Genomic DNA, 19,904 nt, shown 5'->3' on the forward strand with positions numbered 1-19,904 from the left:
GAATTGCAAATCACTATAAAAAATATCATAAATCTTTGAATAATTTATTTTGTATCGTATTAAACTAAATAATTATCCCATCTATAATATCAGGCGAATTTTGCCCCAAATTACATTGAAAACTAATTAGAGGGAGCGGTAGAAAGGCCCTTAATATCTCATTTGTCATTAAACTATGTGATTTATTATTATATTAAGAATTTAAAATATAAGGATTAAATTATTATATAAAATAGAAAAAAATTTGACTAAAATATAAAGATTAAATTGTAATATAAAACTAATAAATTGTAGGTAATGTCCCTGAACATAAGAAGTTATTTTGTTGAGTTTCTTAACTATTAAAAATTATAAAATGATCTTTAATTATAAAACATTGTTTTGTAAAATCCCTCAATTATTAAAAATTATAAAATAATCACCTTACTATTTATATGTTTCAAACTCGTCTTTTTTCTTTAAAAAATTTAACAATTGTTTAAATTGAACGTTAACATACTAACTGAAATATAATAAAATTATATTTTAATGGTGTATACTGACACCACCATTACTTTTAAGCACTGGTTCAACGACATAATATAAATGAGAGTTGAACAACAAAATACATATCAAATGATTTTAGGATTAAATTTTATCATATCACAATCAACAGATTAATATCTAAATCAAATGATCACCAATTTTTTAATTATTTTTTTCATCTCTTTAATTTTTTTTAAAAAAAGTTGCCTTTCTCTCTTTTGTACATTTTTCATGTAACTGAACATCTAATTAGCGTAAAATAATTTCAGTGTTATTTCTCAGAATTAAATTTATAAAAGGAAGAGAAAAAGTTGTTTACTTATCAACATAAGCTACATCTACTGGGAATTCAAGCCCGTAACCGTACACTGAAAACCTAAAACATAGCCTAAACTTATTTAACTGATGAGTACGGCCACCTAACTAAATCGATGCGGCGAATCCATTCAACCCATCGCAGTCGAATCCGCACCCACACTGTGGAGACTCGTAAAAGTTGTCAATAGGGAAGTTAGCGGACGTGATACTCACCGAGAATTGTATCTCCTCCCCATCCCGGATCACATGAACGATGTTAAGCCAAAAGAAGAGAACCTTAACGCTCACGCCCTTCAAGTTGGATATCTTCCCCGGGGAGATTACGCCTTGTATGGTGGATTTGTAACGCAATTGGTACGATTCGATCTTGAAGTCGCAGGTTTCGTTCAAATAAGCAGAGAACTCACCCGTCTCTCTGTTCAATTCGTACCCACTTACCCCCTTGGGAAGGATGCCTGCTGGGAAGTCGTACTGTTGAACAACTTGATACGCAGATAACTTCTCATCGGCTGAAGAAAATGAAGCCCACAGGGAGACTAGAATCAGAGAGATTACGCTTCCATACGCCATGGGAAAAGAAAGAGGATTCATTAATATTTGATGGAATTTGGTGGGGAATTAAAAGTGAAAAAAGCTTCCAGCCTGGGGTGATATTAATTATAGCCGCAACTGGAAACAAATAATATAAAAGCTACCAGCCACGTAGTGACTTTTTTTACCGATGACATCATCCAATGTTTTCATGTGCTCCTTCGTGCTCAAATATATGAACCGATGCTGCCTCCAGCCTGGGGTGATATTAATTATAGCCGCAACTGGAAACAAATAATATAAAAGCTACCAGCCACGTAGTGACTTTTTTTACCGATGACATCATCCAATGTTTTCATGTGCTCCTTCGTGCTCATAAATATATGAACCGATGCTGCCTGCGTCTATAAATGCATGTTCATCTATACGGTGGATGGTAACGTACCGTCCCAATGATGCTACTCGTTCATTGTAAAGTCGACCACGTATTGTAAAACAGTTGAAGAAAGAGACGTAAGAACATAAACTTGGGTGAAAAACAATTGATGAACTTCAATGTAGCTACTCATAAGCATTGCAAACATCTTGCTGAAAAGAAAATAACAAATAAAATGCAAGCCAATTTTATTAGCATCTTTATATATCACGCCTACAGAAGAGATCTAGCAACAACGACCGAGCTAAGTGAAGTAAAAGACGGCTTATGCCCTAAATATTATTAGTTCCATTTAATTTAAGTTCTTTATATATTTGAATATTAATAAAATTTAGTTTCCTATAAAAATACAATTATTGTCTTAATAATTATATAAAGTAATCACACAAAAGTATAATTAGAGAATATCCAATTTATTAACCGGCTAATCAAATATCAAATACCGTATAGATGCAAGGACTATCTAAAATTTATCTAACTAGCCTATCCAATTAAACTCATCATAAAGCAGTTGATTGATTGCCATAAGATACATTAATGTTGCAATCATGCCCAAATTTAATTGCAGACAGACCAATATGTGAAGTAATTATTTATTCCATACAAATAACCATCTACAAGATCAAAGATTTCCATCATTCTCTTCTTGAAAAAACAACTTACAATCATAATCAATTTTCGGCCGCTCTCAGATATAATCAATTCCTTAACTAGCAAGTCTACATTGTAGCGCAAAGCTAACTCCCGAAATAAATATTAAATTTATCCCAACGAAAATGAATGCACATAGAAATGTGCGTATGTATGTCTGCATCCCACAAATGCATCAGCATAAGGGAATCAACCATGTGTGATGCACCAATATTGGCTGGCATCCAATAGAGAGGAAAAAAGTACAAGCAATGAATATAGCATTTTACTTGTAGACATATAGCTATAGGTGTCATTCGACTAATAAGAAAAAATCACTCATGGCCCAAAAAGAATTTGATAAAGCTGACAGTAAAATGCTTATGAATGATACATACAAACAAAATTTTCAATACAACTAGGGAAAAAGAAAGAAAAGAGAGAACCAACTGCTCTGCTTTCTATGAAGCAAATGAACTAGCAATAATATACTAGAAATATCTGCAATTGCAATCAACAAAGGTTAAAGGCAAAAGAACATAGACTTACATACAACTCTTCGCCAAATCAGCTCACATCACGGAGTCTTTTAATCAATGCATCTAAAGATTTTTTCTTTGGATTCTGCTTGGCACCCCTGCTCCCAAAGGTTCCAAATAGCCGATCCGAAGGATCCCTTAACTTCTCCGAGATTGTCACAACTTTCCTGTAGTCCAAGGAATTGTAATTCCTCTCTCTAATTACTGGATTCAGAAAATTCTCTGGATGACTGCTCAAAAGCAAATTGATCAACTGCCTCGACTCAGCAAGTGCATTTTTCAACTGATTTGCATCACCCTCAGAAAACTGAGGTGCCAGGTTATCTGCAAATGATTCTAACAAGCGAATATCTACATCAATCCCTATAATGGCATTTACATTAAACCTCTTAACTAAATCCCCAAGTAAAGTATCAACAATTTTGTCTGATATGTGAGAAAGAACATCTTGTAAAACTCTTTTAAGAACTTGAGGTGGTAATATCTGTTGTGCAGTAGAAACTAGAGTTTCCAAATATATTAGGACTTCATTCACATATTCATTACCACCTTGTGAAGGTTCATCAGTCATCCAGTTCACATTCTCAATCAATGTCATGAAACCATCAACCTTTGTCTTGAGCGTCCCAGACAGAATTTCTTCTGCGGCAATGCAGGCTTTGCTAAGAGGAAACTGCCTCCTACCCCTTTCTGTCATTCTCAAAGGAATGCCTGAAAGTTGTGCGGCATGACGAAAGAAGAAATCACAAGCATGCTCCAATACAGCCATATTTGCTGCAACCTGCATAGCCTGAGAAGCCCCATGGACAGATGAACTGATAAGCTTCAAAAGAGCCCCATCTAAAACCTCACTCAAAAGCCGATCCAAATACTTCTTAACAACATCGTAGAAGTCAAAATGCCCACCATGAGACATAAAACTAACAGAGTCTTCAATAAAAGATCTAACAATCCGACAACAATCAGGTACAGTAGACGAAAATGGTGCAACATAAGGAAATGCCGGAACAATATCCGATGTTTGTATCTGGAAAGATAGAACATTCATCGAATACTCATACTCCTTCTTCATCAACATCTGCTCAAATTTATCAGCAGCAAGTGCTTCTGCAATCTGCTTCCGACAATCAGACAACAACAATTCATGGTACTTATCCCTATGCTTACTCAAAACATCAAGCAATGCACCAACAGCGTAGCCATACCTCCGCAATGTAACCCCTAACAAACTCACATAATCCTTAATCAGTAACAAGTGATTAGCAGTCTGCATCCTTGAAAACTGATCCTCTAAAACAGCGCACATTTTACTAACAGCAGTTTCCCACAAATTCTCAACTTCCATTTTCGAAATTAAACCCCCTCCTGTCCTAAAAACCCGATCTTCTACAATAAAAAAACCAGCAATTTGGGCGAAAAATGTTTGATGAGATTCAAGAAAGGGAGTCATAGAAGATACTTGAAAATCTGACGTTAGTTGAAGTTTCCTGTTCTCAAAGTAATACTGCTTAAATCGGTCTTCGAGTCCTAAAGTTTGATGAATATGATAAGCTCTATAAAGAGGAGTCAAATCAAAACCTAAAAAGCCGTTGTTACCGTAATTATAACCATCGTTTTCGTCTCCCCCAAATCCACCTTCATCATCAACTTCTTCTTCTAAAGCATAAACGCAATCCCTCAAACTGAGTCGACTCTGTTCCTCGGCTTGCCTTTGCTTAATTCTTAGATCCTCTTCACGTTGCCTAGCAGCTGAGGCTTGCCCGATTGCTAATTGCCCTAAATTGCGACTCACCACGCGAATCTCCACGAGCCAATCGCCGAACTCTTTGCTGGTTTTCCTTTCGATATGAGATCGAATCTCTGGAATCTTGCTCTCTAGCATCCTTTTTAAAGTAGACGATGGTGTTTTATCTTGGAACTCGTTTTCAATCGAGTCTAAACATTTCAAGGCCATGTAGAAACTGCAGTTTGAGAGGTGATGATTAGCTCTTGAGCAAAGTCCCATTAGCTTAATACACGAAGACACTGATTGCAAAGCAAAGTCCACGTTCTTCGAAACATTTTGAGCTTCGACGAAGGAATCAAGGGAAGAAAGCAGGGGACCGGCGACGGATTGTAGTCTTGAGTTGGAGTCGTAGAGAGAAGATTTGAGGGAATCGACGTCGGAGAGAAGAGATCGAAGATCATCGACAGCAAGAATAAAATCTTGGTAGTGAGCTTTGCAAACTTCTTCGATTTCCGATTCTTTCGAACGAGAAAAATGACGGAGGTTGTGAAGCAGGGTTTCAGGCCTACCAGAAGCGAAAGCTTTGCGGACAAAAGGACCGAGGTCCTCGCCGTTACAGATTGCGGAAGAAAGGAGGAGCTGCTCCTGCTTTTCGCCGGATTCTGCAGCATCGGCGGCGCCTGGAGCCACTTTGCGACGTGACATCGTTGACTGCATTTCTTTTAACGGTAACGGTGTTGGCGCCGTGATGATAGAGAGAGAGAGAGAGAGGTGAGTTGGGCTGTGAGTTTTGTGAATCGGGGGGTTTTTGAATACCCAAAAAAATGATGTGTTTGGTTGTTTTTGACGAAATTGACACTAGGGTGATGAAAGCTGATAGATGGGCTTGTTTGTAATTTCAAATTTCGGATGGAAAGAGTAAATATAGACTTTGTTTGACTTCTCTCTTACGTTAAATCCAACGGCTTGGTCGCCGGAAATACGGAGAAACGCCTTCTAAGGAAAAAAAATAGATTGCACTTCAAATTAAAAATACCAGTAATCTGATATAATTATTCTAAGCCCACCCAGCTAATCACTACATGCAAACCTTATCTCAAAATTTTAATTTGATATATTAATAAATTTAGTTTAATCTTTAATTTTGAAGTTATTTTTTTTATTTAATTAAATTCTGGATTTTTAAACAATTGTGATGTAATAATTTTGTATGATAATTTACGTGCATTTTATTAATATATATATATATATATATATATATATATCAATTTATGTCATATACTCTGCATGTAACATTGTTTTGAGTGAGTATTGGTGGACCATGTGATCTTTGAATAGGATTCGGCATTTATAGTCAACAATTTATCTTGATCAGAGGAGGATTTGTTCACGTTGGGTTATCATCTCTGATAAGCTCATAGGATTTTTGATGTTAGTTTAAATTACGAAGTATATCTTGTTCCTAGACTTTGTAATATTGTGCCACAAACTTTCGCTAAGTGGGTTTTCCATTCTGGAAATGTCTTATATTTTAACTCAATTTGTCATGAGATTATCACGACTGCTGTATCAAATGATTCTTCTTCTTTTAATACAAGATCATAGGACAGTCTTTTCCGACAAAATTAGCCCAATAATCCTAGCGTAATAATTATTTAGGTTTATAGGGCGACTCAAAAATTAATTAGACTAAATAATTTATATTTTTTTAGAATTCATCATGCTCACGTAACGAGTTTAAATAAAAAATATTATTTTGAAATTTGTCACCTCCACATGACGAGTTAACCCTTCATTGTAGTAAATATCATAGATTCTGAAATAAACTACCTTATTAGACCAAATAATTTATCCGCATGAATTATTGCCCTCTGTTTACCCTCTTTTTCCTTTATATGTTTAAAAGGAGTTTTTAATGAGATATGTTTTCTTTTTTTAATATATTATTTTGACAATAAATTAAATTAAAAATGATTTTAAAATTGTTTATCGATGAATTCCTTGATTGGTGATTAGTGATAAATTTTTACTTAAAAACAATATCTTTTTGCAGTTTTGATAAACAACATGTAGCCAAGTTTTGCTTCTTTTTCAGTAATTTTCTTATCTATTAACCAAAGCCGTTAAGATCTGATGTTACTAATTAGTATGCTTTAATGGTAAACTAACAACAAGCATCAATTGTATGAATCAAGTAGATTGAGTGGCGTTGATAATAGTACGGGATTTGGTAATTTTGGTTTGTGAAATCTCTATATCAATAAGACAAGAAAATAGATAAGATGTATCTAGAATTTATGAAACACCGAGTTTCACGGAGTGTATTTCATAATTTAGAGGTCTCCTACGGAAGCTGCTCTCAATCTGACGTTTGGGACAGACTACTATCCTACCTCTCCTTACCCATTATGAGAATGAGAGTAAGCTAAATTTTTTTAGTGATTAGTTGATACTTACTTTTCCAGCTAATTATGCTGTTATGCCAACTAAATTGACTATAAAACCTGGCCCACAAGAGTCGTCGACTTGTTGATCAAATTAAAACCAACCATTTCTTCCACAAATCCACTACGTATATATTTTTAAGATAAGCTGCAGTTGTACATACGACAGCTTAATTTAAGATTAACAAACTGTAAGAAATAGGCATAATAGAAAATATTATAAAAATTAAAATATTTTTGGTTGAAACTTTTGATTTTTTCCGACTCCCATCCAGACTCTCCTTCATAGAGATATCTATAGTCCTCCTTACGTTCCAATGAAACGCTAATGTACTAGCTTCGACCTCCTTTTCCATTCAAAAAAAATATTATGATATATAAAATATATCAACTTAAATTATAATTAAAATATAAAAAATATTTTAAGACAACTCATTAATAACATTTTATATATGAAATATTTTATTAAAAATATATATTATCAACACTTTTTAACATTTGAATTTTAAAACAATATTTTAATTATTTTGATTTAACCACAGTCACTCATTTAAAATTTAAAATGAAAAAATTAAATGATATATTTATCCTTTTAATCATTTAAAATATATATATATATATATATTATAAATAATATTTAAAAAATATTATTATATATGAAATTTATCAATTTAAACTATAATAAAAATATAAAAAATTACAACAAAAATATATTTTTTAGAATAACTCATTATTAATGTTTTTAATTTATAATTCATAAATTTTATTTAAATTTAATTAATTAAAATATATTATTAAGAAATAAATTATTTTTTAAAGATATTAATATTAAATTATTAAAATAAAATATAAATACATAATTAATAAATGAAATGAAATTTTAAAATTCTTTTTCTGGGTAAATGAGTGGAGTCCATGCATTAGTAATGTAAAAATATAAATTTGAACGCTAAAATTAAAAATGAAAAAGCTTAAGATCTCCGTTTTTATGATTGATTTGAAACTACTCTTTTCATAACATTTTTTTTTCATTTTTTATCTATTTGATATTAATTTTACTATTAAAACGAATTTTTTAGTTAAAAATACTTTTAAAAAACTTTACTCGAATGCAATTACAAAGGAAATTTGAATCATAAAGTCTACTTCAATGTTTTCTATTTTCAATCGAAAGCTAACTTGAGAAATATAGTTTGAGTTTAAGAGTCTCCACAGATTACATCCACCATATATCTGTAATTTTTATCTCAATTTTTCTCATCAAGTGAATTCAACTATATATTTTTTTCATGTCAATCAAATATTTAGCTTATTAGAAAAGAATGATCATGCATAATGTTACGAATATTTAGACGATAAATATAATAAATTACAGCAATACACAAATTTACGTAAAAAACAATAATTAATCAGTGAATCACATGATAAAAACGCTTGAATTTCTCGGTTATTTACACGATTATTACGTTATACAAACAAAAATGAAAAGAAGGTAAAATTCCATATCATATTAAGGTTTCATTGAAAGACACTCCAGTGGGTGGCAACCAGTCGTTGCCCAACAAGAAACTAGACACCGTAAAGTTAGCAGCATCGGTAGCATTAATCACATGGTAACCAGGCCATGTGACCCTGTTGGAAGTGTTGGATCCAGGTCCATTATTATCATACTCAGCATAGTATAATGTACTCAACGCAAAACTTCCATTCCAGTCTTTCCATCCAGCTGGGTCTATCAAACTGTCCATGAAACTCTGCATGTATACCGTCCTTGAATACTCCTTCCATGGCCTCCCTAGATACGTTTTGAAACTGGTATTGCTCGACTCCAAATCGTCAGCAGCCTTGATGTTGCAGACATGAATCGATGTGCCTGTGTTCTGGTTCGGATCGGTCCGCCCTTGTGCAGTGATTGCATTGAACTGACCCTTCATTGGTGTTAGGAAAATAAACCGAGTACAAGTAATTTCACTATAACCAGATTAGTGAGAATGCGAAATAAAAGTGGAAAAATAATACCCGAAAATTGATAACGGAGTTCAGCCAATTGTGCTTACGTCTCCGGGCTGCTGCAGATCTTTTATTAAGAGAGAAAATTTACAGGTGTTTACAAAACACTCACTACTCACAAGAAAACTCTCTAGTATAGGAAGAAAGAAATGTTTTGGGATGATTTTGAAGCTAAATGGGTAAGGGTATTTATAGTAGAAACTTAGGGACTAATCTTTGAAAATACCCTAAAGTGCAATGACTAAAGTGAATTTACCCATTCCTATTTTCAACAAACATCTACCAAAATTTTACCAAACTTTGAAAAACATTTTTCAAAGAAACATTTACCAAACTTTGAAAAAAACATTTTCCAAAGTTGGTTGCCAAACTTTGAAACTTTTAACAATCTCCCACTTGAAGACTGATTTTAATATGTCTTCACACCTCGATCAATGCAGCAGCATGTCTGGTCTTGTTATTCTAGCATGCCAACTGAAGTTGAACACAACTTCAGTTTATCCGTAGTCACCGTCTTTGTCAACATGTCTGCCGGATTTTGAGCTCCACTAATCTTTTCAAGTTTCAAAATCCCATCTTCCAGAAGAGACCGGATAAAATGATATCTCAATTGTATGTGCTTTGTCCTGGAATGAAAAGACGGATTCTTTGCTAGATGGATAGCACTTTGACTGTCGCAATACAAGATATTGTTTTCTTGTTTCTTGCCTAACTCTTCCAAGAAACTTTGGAGCCAAACCATCTCCTTGCTGGCTTCCGTAACAGCGACATATTCTGCTTCAGTTGTGGAGAGAGCAACTATCTTCTGTAGTTGAGAAACCCAACTCACTGCAGTTCCTCCTAGAGTATAGACATACCCTGTAGTGCTCATTCTGATGTCGACATTTCCGGCTAAGTCAGCATCTACATAGCCTGTCAGTATCATATCTCCACCTTTGAAACAAAGTGCTTTGTTTGTGGTACCCCGAAGATATCTGAGGATCCATTTGACTGCTTCCCAGTGTACCTTGCCCGGATTATTCATGTACCTGCTAACAGCTCCCACTGCATGAGCAATATCTGGTCTGGTACAAACCATGGCATACATCAGACTTCCAATTGCTGAGGCATACGGCACCTTCACCATGTGTGCACGTTCTTCCTCCGTCTTTGGTGATTGGTCTTTGGAGAGTCTGAAATGAACACCTAAAGGTGTACTTACTGGTTTAGCATCTTGCATGTTGAACCTGGAGAGTACTTTGTTGATGTACTCAGCCTGTGATAACATCAAAGTCCCCGACTTTGTGTCTCTCTTGATCCTCATCCCAAGAATCTGCTTTGCAGCGCCCAGATCCTTCATAGCAAACTGCTTCGACAATTTTTGCTTCAAGTGTATAATCTCTTGCATGTCTGAGCCTGCAACGAGCATGTCATCAACGTACAATAATAAAATAATGAAGCTGTTGTCGAACCTCTTGATGTAGCAACAATGATCTGCTTGGCATATGATAAAACCACTGCTACTCATGAAACTATCGAACTTCTTGTACCACTGTCTAGGAGCTTGTTTTAAACCATACAAGCTCTTCTTCAACCTGCATACCAGGTTTTTCTTGTCTGCCTCTATGAAGCCTTCTGGCTGCCTCATATAGATTTCTTCCTCTAAATCACCATGAAGGAAAGCTGTCTTTACATCTAACTGCTCAAGATGTAAATTCTCTGCAGCTACAATTTTCAACACCAGTCTGATTGTAGACAATTTTACGACTGGAGAGAAAATTTCATTGTAGTCAATACCTTCTTTTTGCTGAAAGCCTTTGACAACCAATCTTGCTTTGTAGCGTTTGCTCCCATCGTGCTCTTCTTTGATCCTGTAAATCCACTTGTTGTGGAGCGCTTTCTTGCCTGGTGGTAATTCAGCTAATTCCCATGTCTGATTTGACATAAGCGAGTCCATCTCATCTTTCATGGAAAACTCCCACTTGACTGAATCCTCCACTTGCATTGCTTCATCATAGCACTCTGGTTCACCATTGTCAGTCAGCAACAAGTAGTGTAAAGAAGGAGAATACCGTTGGGTTGGTTTAGGAATTCTGGAGGAGCGTCTCAGTTCTGGTGTGCCTGGTTCTTCTTGAACTGCTTCAGGATTGATCTGAACATCATTTCCAGAAATCTCCTCGAACTCAGCAAATTCCTTTGTTTCAGCTTCGGTATTACTTGATTCTGCGGTTGACCTATCTTTGTACATCACATTTTCATTGAAAATGACGTCTCTGCTTCTGATGATCTTCCGATTTTCATAGTCCCAAAACCGGTAACCGAACTCATCACCGCCATAACCAACAAAAGCACATTTGTTGGACTTAGCATCAAGCTTACTTCTTTCAGCAGAGTCTATGTGTACATAAGAAATACAACCAAACACTCTTAAGTGTGAAAGGTTTATTTCTTTCTTGCTCCAAACTTCCTCTGGTATTCTGTCATCCAAAGGAACTGAGGGCCCACGGTTGATCAAGTAAGCTGCAGTGTTGATTGCTTCAGCCCATAGAAATTTGGGCAAGCCGGCATGTATCCTCATACTTCTGGCACGTTCATTCAGAGTTCTGTTCATGCGCTCTGCTACACCATTATGTTGCGGTGTCTTGGGAACTGTTGTCTCCATCTTGATCCCATTGTTTGCGCAGAAATCTCTGAATCTACTGTCTCTGTACTCTCCTCCATTGTCAGACCTCAACCGCTTGACTTTCAAACCAGTCTCATTTTCCACCATGGCCTTCCATTTTCTGAAGATATCGAAGACTTCTGATTTCTTCTTCAGAAAATAAACCCACACCTTCCTTGTTGAATCATCGATGAAGGTGACATAATATAGTGAGCCTGCAAGAGATGGAACTAGGGATGGTCCCCATACATCAGTATGAACCAATTCTAACCTTTCTGTCTTGTGTGTCTTGCCAATCTTTGCAAAACTGACTTTCTTTTGTTTGCCAAAGATGCAATCCTCGCATAGTCCGACATCTACATTCTTTAGATCCGGCAGCTTCCCTTTTGACAAAAGTGTCTTCATCCCTTTCTCGCTCATATGGCCAAGCCTTTGGTGCCATAGGTTTGATTTTCCATCAGCATCTGCTACTGCAATGATATTCTCTAAATTTGAGGTTACATAGAGAGTACCAGTCTTCTTACCACGAGCAATGACGAGTGCTCCTTTGGTAATCTTCCATTCACAGCCTGAAAAGGTTGTGCTATATCCTTCTCCATCAAGTTGTCCAACAGAAATCAGATTTCTTTTGAGGCCAGGAATATGTCTCACTCCTGTCAGCTTCCAGGTGGTCTGGTTTGGCAACTTTAGCCAGATGTCTCCTTTTCCGACGATCTTTAAAGTTTCATCATCAGCAAGATGAACCTTCCCAAAATCACCACTGACATAGTTCTCCATGATTTCTTGGCATGGGGTGGAGTGGAAAGATGCCCCTGAATCCAAGATCCATGATTCAATCGGACTGTTGACGCTTAGAATCATGGCATCACCTGTCTCCTCTGTCATGTTGGCAGATTCCTGTGCACCGGTATCTTTCTTCAGTGCTCGACAATCTCTTTTAAAGTGACCTTTCTTGCCACAATTATAACAGGTAAAATCTTTCTTTCCCGTTCTAGATTTTTCCCGTCTGGATTTTGATCTGCCACGATTTGAATATCTTTCTGAAGTTCTTCCTCTAGACTCCGTGTGCAAGGCTGAGGAGGTTGATGCTTCACCCGATTCTCTCCGTCGAATTTCTTCACTCAGTACCAGATCCCGAACATCGTCGAATTTTAATTTGCTGTTTCCCGACGAACTGCTGACTGCTGTAACAGTAGCATTCCAACTGTCTGGTAGAGATGATAAGAGAATTAAAGCTCGAACTTCATCATCGAACTCAATTTCCACTGAACTCAACTGGGTTGTGATTGTGTTGAGTTCATTTAGGTGTTGTGCCACCGATGCCCCTTCCGTCATCCGCAAATTGAATAATCGCCTCATCAAATGAACTTTGTTTGAGGCCGATGGCTTCTCATACATACTGGAGAGAGCCGCCATAAGACCCGCCGTGGTCTTTTCCTTTGCTATGTTGAAAGCAACATTTCGGGACAACGTCAGTCGGATGACTCCGAGGGCTTGTCGGTCGAGAAGAGCCCAGTCTTCATTCTTCATGCCCTCTGGTTGCTTTCCTGAGAGAGGTTGATAAAGATTTTTCTGGTACAGAAAATCTTCAATCTGCATCTTCCAAAAGCCAAAGTCCGCACCATCGAACTTTTCAATTTTCACCTTCACTTCGTCTGCAGCCATCGCTTCCACTCGAATATGGCTTCTTTTGGATCGTTTCTGACAATTCTTGCGAACCACCGTGTATTAGAACACCACCGTCGACAAACTCGTATCGCCGACCGAAATTTCACTATTCACGAAATTCACTATTCACGTGAATAGTAATGAATAGTAACCTCGCAGAAAAATTGACAAAATTCACAACCAAAAGCTCTGATACCAGTTGTTAGGAAAATAAACCGAGTACAAGTAATTTCCCTATAACCAGATTAGTGAGAATGCGAAATAAAAGTAGAAAAATAATACCCGAAAATTGATAACGGAGTTCAGCCAATTGTGCTTACGTCTCCGGGCTGCTGCAGATCTTTTATTAAGAGAGAAAATTTACAGGTGTTTACAAAACACTCACTACTCACAAGAAAGCTCTCTAGTATAGGAAGAAAGAAATGTTTTGGGATGATTTTGAAGCTAAATGGGTAAGGGTATTTATAGTAGAAACTTAGGGACTAATCTTTGAAAATACCCTAAAGTGCAATGACTAAAGTGAATTTACCCATTCCTATTTTCAACAAACATCTACCAAAATTTTACCAAACTTTGAAAAACATTTTTCAAAGAAACATTTACCAAACTTTGAAAAAAACATTTTCCAAAGTTGGTTGCCAAACTTTGAAACTTTTAACAATTGGTTGTCGAGGATACATGTTGCAGTTCTGAAAAACAACGACAGCGTTTCCGAATATGAAAACAACGGTACCGTAGATGTCACATTCCCTATATAACTGCCTCAAGGAATGAGTATATAGAGTGTCCTGGTCAGGGCCGATTCTGACTTTTTCTTGACCCGGGGCAAAATTAAAAAAATTGGACCCTAATTTAAAAGAATATTAAAAAATATGCAATATAAAATTTTAATTAATTTTTTATTAAATTAAATAAATATTAATTCATTACAATATCAAAAAAAGTCAAAAACATATTTAAGCATATAAATACCTATAAAAAATATTGCCTTCGAGCATTTCTTGGTGCAAAATCATTGATGATAGTATTAACATCAATGTTTTCCAACATTTTTTTCTCAATATATAACATAGCTAGTCTATTCAATCTTTCTTGTAACATTGTTGACATCAAATAATTCTTCAATAATTTCTGCTTTGAAAAACTTATTTCCGCGGTTGCTACCGTTACCAGTATTGTTAATAAGATTCGATAAGCAATTGAAACATTAGGATAACAATCTCTAGTTTAAACAAACTCAAGAACTTCAAGTGCTGACATGAATACATTTGGAAAAGTCAATTGCAACACTTTATTTAAAAAAAAAAACCATCTCCATCAACATCCGACAAATTATTATGAGAAAAAATAATCTTAAAATTATTACAACATTATTTTAATAAGTCAATAAGAAATAAGTTTATGGGCCCTACTTTTAATTTAGTTTATTAATATTTATGGACCATGCTTTTAATTTAGTATATTAATATAATTTTTAACGTTATGATGAGAAAAATAAATCAATAAAAAATAAGTTTATGGGACCTCTTGTATTAATATAAGAAAGTGGTATATTAATATTTATGAGCCTTATTTTTAATTTAGTCTATTAAAATATAATAAATTAATATAAATTAAAATTATGGGCCCTGGGCGGGTGCTCCTCTGGCCCTGCCCAGAATCGGCCCTGGTCCTGGTATCCTTCGAAACTGCAACTATAGAACGTTGACAAATCAGCCCCGTTTCGAACTGCGACGGCCTGGTGCTTGATCGCTCCGGCAGTGTTCTGGAATGTTATGTTTACCGCAACAAAATTTGAAGCCGCCACAGCTGTAATTTTAAGCACAGTTTATCAGATCATTAAGCTATTATGCAGTTTCACATGTAGTTTATTGAATAACTTACCAAAGGTTGCGGAGTTAAATGTTGTCCATCCATCGACAACGCTATGGTTTCCGGTGATAATCGTCTGGTTGATTCCATCACCGACCATCATCAAGTACTTTTTGTTCTGAGGAATTGAAATGTACACTTGATAAACACCAGCAGTGATGTAAATCAAAAAGTAGCCTAATAGGCCATTGGTGTTGTTTGGTGCTGCAGATATAGCATCGTTAATGGTAGTGAAATTTCCACTACCGTCCTGACTCACCACCGTGACGTTACTGATTAAAACGTCATCGGGGGCAGTCGACTGAAGAAGCTTTCTTCCTCTTACGGTCTCGTAAATTGTAGACCGTGTCTTGCTAGACATTAACAAACGCCTATGTTTGAAATCTATATGCTTGCTACTAGGCTGCCATGCGGTCGGTTTTTTCGTCTTGGGAACCCACCCCATTGTAAAAAGAGCCAGATAAACACTGTGGAGTTTTGTGTCGTTTGACAGAGGATCCATTAGGCCGTTCCTTATGCTCCGAGCTGAATCAATCGATAGTATGCTGTCCAGACAAGTTTCCTGGTTAGTTATAGCAGCACTAAGGAAGGTCTGTATGTCATCAGCCTCCCTAGAGGTCAGAGTTTCAGTAGTGGCATTGACGGTTTTAAATGTGCTCAAAAGGAAGCCCATGTTCAGGACAGCTAGAAAGCGGCAATCCTCTAGAGCATGAATGGCGGATTCCGATAAAGACAACCGGTATTTATTTCGATACTCTTCAACGAAGTCATGGAACTTTCGGGAACGTGACAGAGATTTGCGAACGGAGAATCAACCATAGTCGTAGACATTGGCGGCTCAATTAGGGAGGATGGATATGCAATAGGCAGGGTGTGGGGTGGACTTGCAAATGGTCCCTGGTTAGACAGGATCAGATGGGGAAGCATCAGCAAGCGAAGGAGTGATAAGGAAAGGAAGAAGAACGAAGAAAGACAATGTTAGAAGATAGCAGAGCTTCGAAGCCATGGGTTTTGATTGTTTAATAAAAGAGAGGTGATCTGATTTTGCAAAGATCGTTGATGGGATCAGGAGTATTTAAAAGGAGAACATAGGTTTACTGTATGCAATTTTTTAACGTATACATATATTTATATCAGCTACATCAAACACGTATATTTAGTTGTTTATTCCCCTACACACATGCAGAGGCTGCTTACTTGTAGGAGCCTGAAAATAATTTATAAATACATCATGTATATGGTCCGAACTCCATAATATGGGTTGTGCAGTGCAATTCAAGAAATGGAAACATTGAGAAGCAAGCAAGGCGTTCGAAGATATTAAAATATTTTACAAGTTGGTTTTGTTGCTTAGGTCAACGAGCCAACTTAGAGATCACAATTCACAGCGCAAGCCAATACTTGTTGAAAATACTTTGGATCGACTTATTAGGGAACTAAAAACTCGTAAACCTACGCATTAGTTTAACTTCAAACATATGTAATGGAAGACTTGCTGAATCAATCTATCTAACTAGCCTATCCAATTAAGCTCATCATAAAGCAGTTGATGGTTGCCATAAGATACATTAATGTTGCAATCATACGCCCAAATTTAATTACAGACAGACCAATACGTGATGTAATTATTTATTCCATGAGATAATAGTTCTCCTTGGTAAGCTTTTGAAGTTTTTTTTAGCATTTCTCATGCTTCCACATTTCACATACATTGTATAAAAGCATTTTGAAGAGAAATGGTGACCTAAATAAGATTCCCGGCGTATCATATAAGCATTCAGACATTGACCTAGAGGCAAATGAGAAAGATAGATGTATGATGAGAGGATAGTTATTATGGTAACTGCGTTGGGATCCACTTATCATGCTGCTAAAGATTGAAATGGCAACATGAGCTAGGTCATTTTTAACATAGGCGGCAATCAAAGATTGAAAAGATATATCTTAGGCACTTCTTTTTCCCTTGATTAAATATCTTGGGCTCTCATCAGCCTCGAGACCGATAGGATTGTGAGGTCATCAACTTAGGAAGCCATTTTTCTTAAAATAAAATCAACTATTAATAAACTAATATTATGAGAGTAGAAGGAATTTGGAAATGAAATCTTCAGATATCCCAACTTATGACAAACTATAACCTTTTCTTGTTGTACTTGGACAAGAATGATCATAAAAGTGCCTTTGCTTTGCCAGTAGTCTTGACTGGATGGTCCCCGAAAACACATAGGATGCCCAACCTGTAGCAAATATCGGAAATCGCGCGATGCAAATAATATAATGGAACCGAAGACTACTATAAAAGCTACTGTTTCTACAGTATAACTGGTTTATATAAAAGCTTTCACATTCCAAAAGATTTTTAAACCAATGAATATTGATTTTGTTGGTCTATGCCCTTCTTGCAAATGTAAGTAAAACCGAAGATCCGTTGGATCACCTCAAATATCATAGCCATTGCCCTAATTATTTATGGTTGTGTCAACTTTTTCCGTTTCATTTGATGAGAACTGAGTAGTCCCTTCTTCGCTCTTCCAGAGAGGCACATATATGGAAAGATAGGAACATGGTGTTGCATGTAGGTGGGAAAAGGAGGATTTCAGAACACCACATGCCAATGTAACGCCAATAATATTAATAGGATTACCATTTATATATTGATGTTATATAATTTTACATAAATTAAAATATAATATATTATTTATTTTCTAAAAAAATATTATTATTCATTCCATTAATAATATATAAAATAATATTGTATATCAAATATAAATAGATATTAATATTGATGCTATCGTTTTGTGGATACTTTAGTTGATTAATAGATGAAAGTTTGAGAATAATTCCTGTTAGTCTACATGCAGTGTCCCTTTGGTTTACTAATACTCTATTTAGATTCTTATTTTTTTAATTAAAAAATTATTTAGAATCGAAATGGATAGAAAGAAAAAAAAAATGTTGTGCTAGTATTTTTAGTTCACTGCATTAGCTTATAGTCAAATTTAAATAGATATATTAATTTTATTTTGATATTTATTTTACCGTTTATATTTAAGATTTATGATTGTTTCTTTCTTAACACAATTTTTCAAACTCAAATTTAAATTCTGATCTTAAAAGTATAATATATATTATTAACTCACTTATTTAGAACTAATGACTAGATGATTCTTATTATTCTTTAAGATTTCGAATTCGAACATTGTGTATTTAAAAGTATAAAAGTTTATTATCATTTTATTAAAATTTTAAACATATACTACATTGTATTCACTCCGAATATTCACCCCGAATTATATATAAATAAAAAAACTCAATCAGTCGTGAGTTTTGAAAGCTATAAATATTTTTAAATAATATTAAAACCATAAATTTTATTTAAAATATATATTTTAGGAATTAATGATTTTTTATGATATGTTAAAAAACCTATAGAATATAAGGATAAATTTCATGTTTAATACATAAACTATTACTTTTATTCTGTTTTGGTACTAATTTTAATTTTTTTTAAATCATATCTAACGTTTAGTTTATTTTTTAGTTTAATATCAGGCGTTAAAGAATTAATAGAACTGTTGGCATGATATTTCTTTTTCAATTATGAAATGATATTACTTTATGATGACACGCCAACATCACCGCTAAGTTTTTAACAACGGATATTAAAATGAAACATGCACTAAACATTAGGTAAGGTTTTTAAAAAAATAAAGTATGTGTATCAAAATGGAACAAAAATAAAAGTTTAAGTACTAAATGTGTAGTTTACCTAAAATATAATACCTTTGAGAAATTATTTCTGCAGGTTAATATACTAACTATGGACAGTTTAGTTCTGTTTCAATAATAAAAATGGGAGGGCTGGATGGCTGCTTTTTCATATTATTATCTTTAACTACTTTCTCTTTTCGACTTTGGTTCATTTGCATCAAACACATACTGACCATTGTGCTCAGCAACATGACATGGGTCCTCCTCTTCCGCCACTCCTTTTACATAATTCAGAAAATTAAGGCCTACCCACAAGTCTAGTCTCATTCCTCTTCTGATTGGCAGCAAATTAAGGGAATTCCCCACCTAAATTATGCTGTATCGCATATGGAATACACACACAAAAAGAAAGTTCAATCACTAAAGTAGATCAAATCCCCTCCCACATGGAGAAACTCATTTTGGGATAGTATATGATATACACGATTGACACTATATAATTGTAAAAGCTTAGCCTTTCATCATGATTCCTCATGATTTACATGACGCTCCAAAGAAAGATGAAATTAGAGAACTTCAACAAAAATGGGAGGATTGCATGACCCGACATTTACAAATTTGTGAAATTATTTGGTGGGTGGAGGTGACCCGAATTCCCCATGTGCATTAGGGATATGAGTACTTGAACTTCTTTGGCCTTATCTTGAATTATAGATTCAAGGGTATGATCACAATGTACAAAACTTTCTTCTGCATGGGCACCTATCCACCCTTTTGTGACTAACTCATTGAACTCAAAAGATCAATTCGCCAGAGGTTTTTTTTTTAACCCAGGTTTCCATTCCCCATCTTT

General features: G+C 35.2%; 2 protein-coding genes and 1 pseudogene across 2 annotated transcripts; all 3 read right to left on the reverse strand.

Moving 5' to 3' along the window:
• Positions 1 to 918: 918 nt before the first annotated feature.
• Positions 919 to 1,449, reverse strand: LOC120135314. Its single transcript, XM_039151598.1, has one exon. The coding sequence runs from the start codon at positions 1,432 to 1,434 to the stop codon at positions 949 to 951; it is 486 nt and encodes a 161-aa protein (XP_039007529.1). The 5' UTR covers positions 1,435 to 1,449; the 3' UTR covers positions 919 to 948.
• Positions 1,450 to 2,782: 1,333 nt separating this feature from the next.
• LOC120135353 (exocyst complex component SEC15B-like) lies at positions 2,783 to 5,437 on the reverse strand. The gene has a single exon (XM_039151629.1). It carries the CDS (start codon positions 5,420 to 5,422, stop codon positions 3,008 to 3,010), a length of 2,415 nt encoding a protein of 804 aa, XP_039007560.1. The 5' UTR covers positions 5,423 to 5,437; the 3' UTR covers positions 2,783 to 3,007.
• A 3,179-nt stretch (positions 5,438 to 8,616) lies between these two features.
• LOC120135298 lies at positions 8,617 to 16,346 on the reverse strand (annotated as a pseudogene).
• Positions 16,347 to 19,904: the final 3,558 nt, after the last annotated feature.

The sequence above is a fragment of the Hibiscus syriacus genome, unplaced genomic scaffold, assembly GCF_006381635.1.
Source record: "Hibiscus syriacus cultivar Baekdansim isolate YM2019G1 unplaced genomic scaffold, ASM638163v2 tig00110607_pilon, whole genome shotgun sequence".
Taxonomy (NCBI): Eukaryota; Viridiplantae; Streptophyta; class Magnoliopsida; order Malvales; family Malvaceae; genus Hibiscus; species Hibiscus syriacus.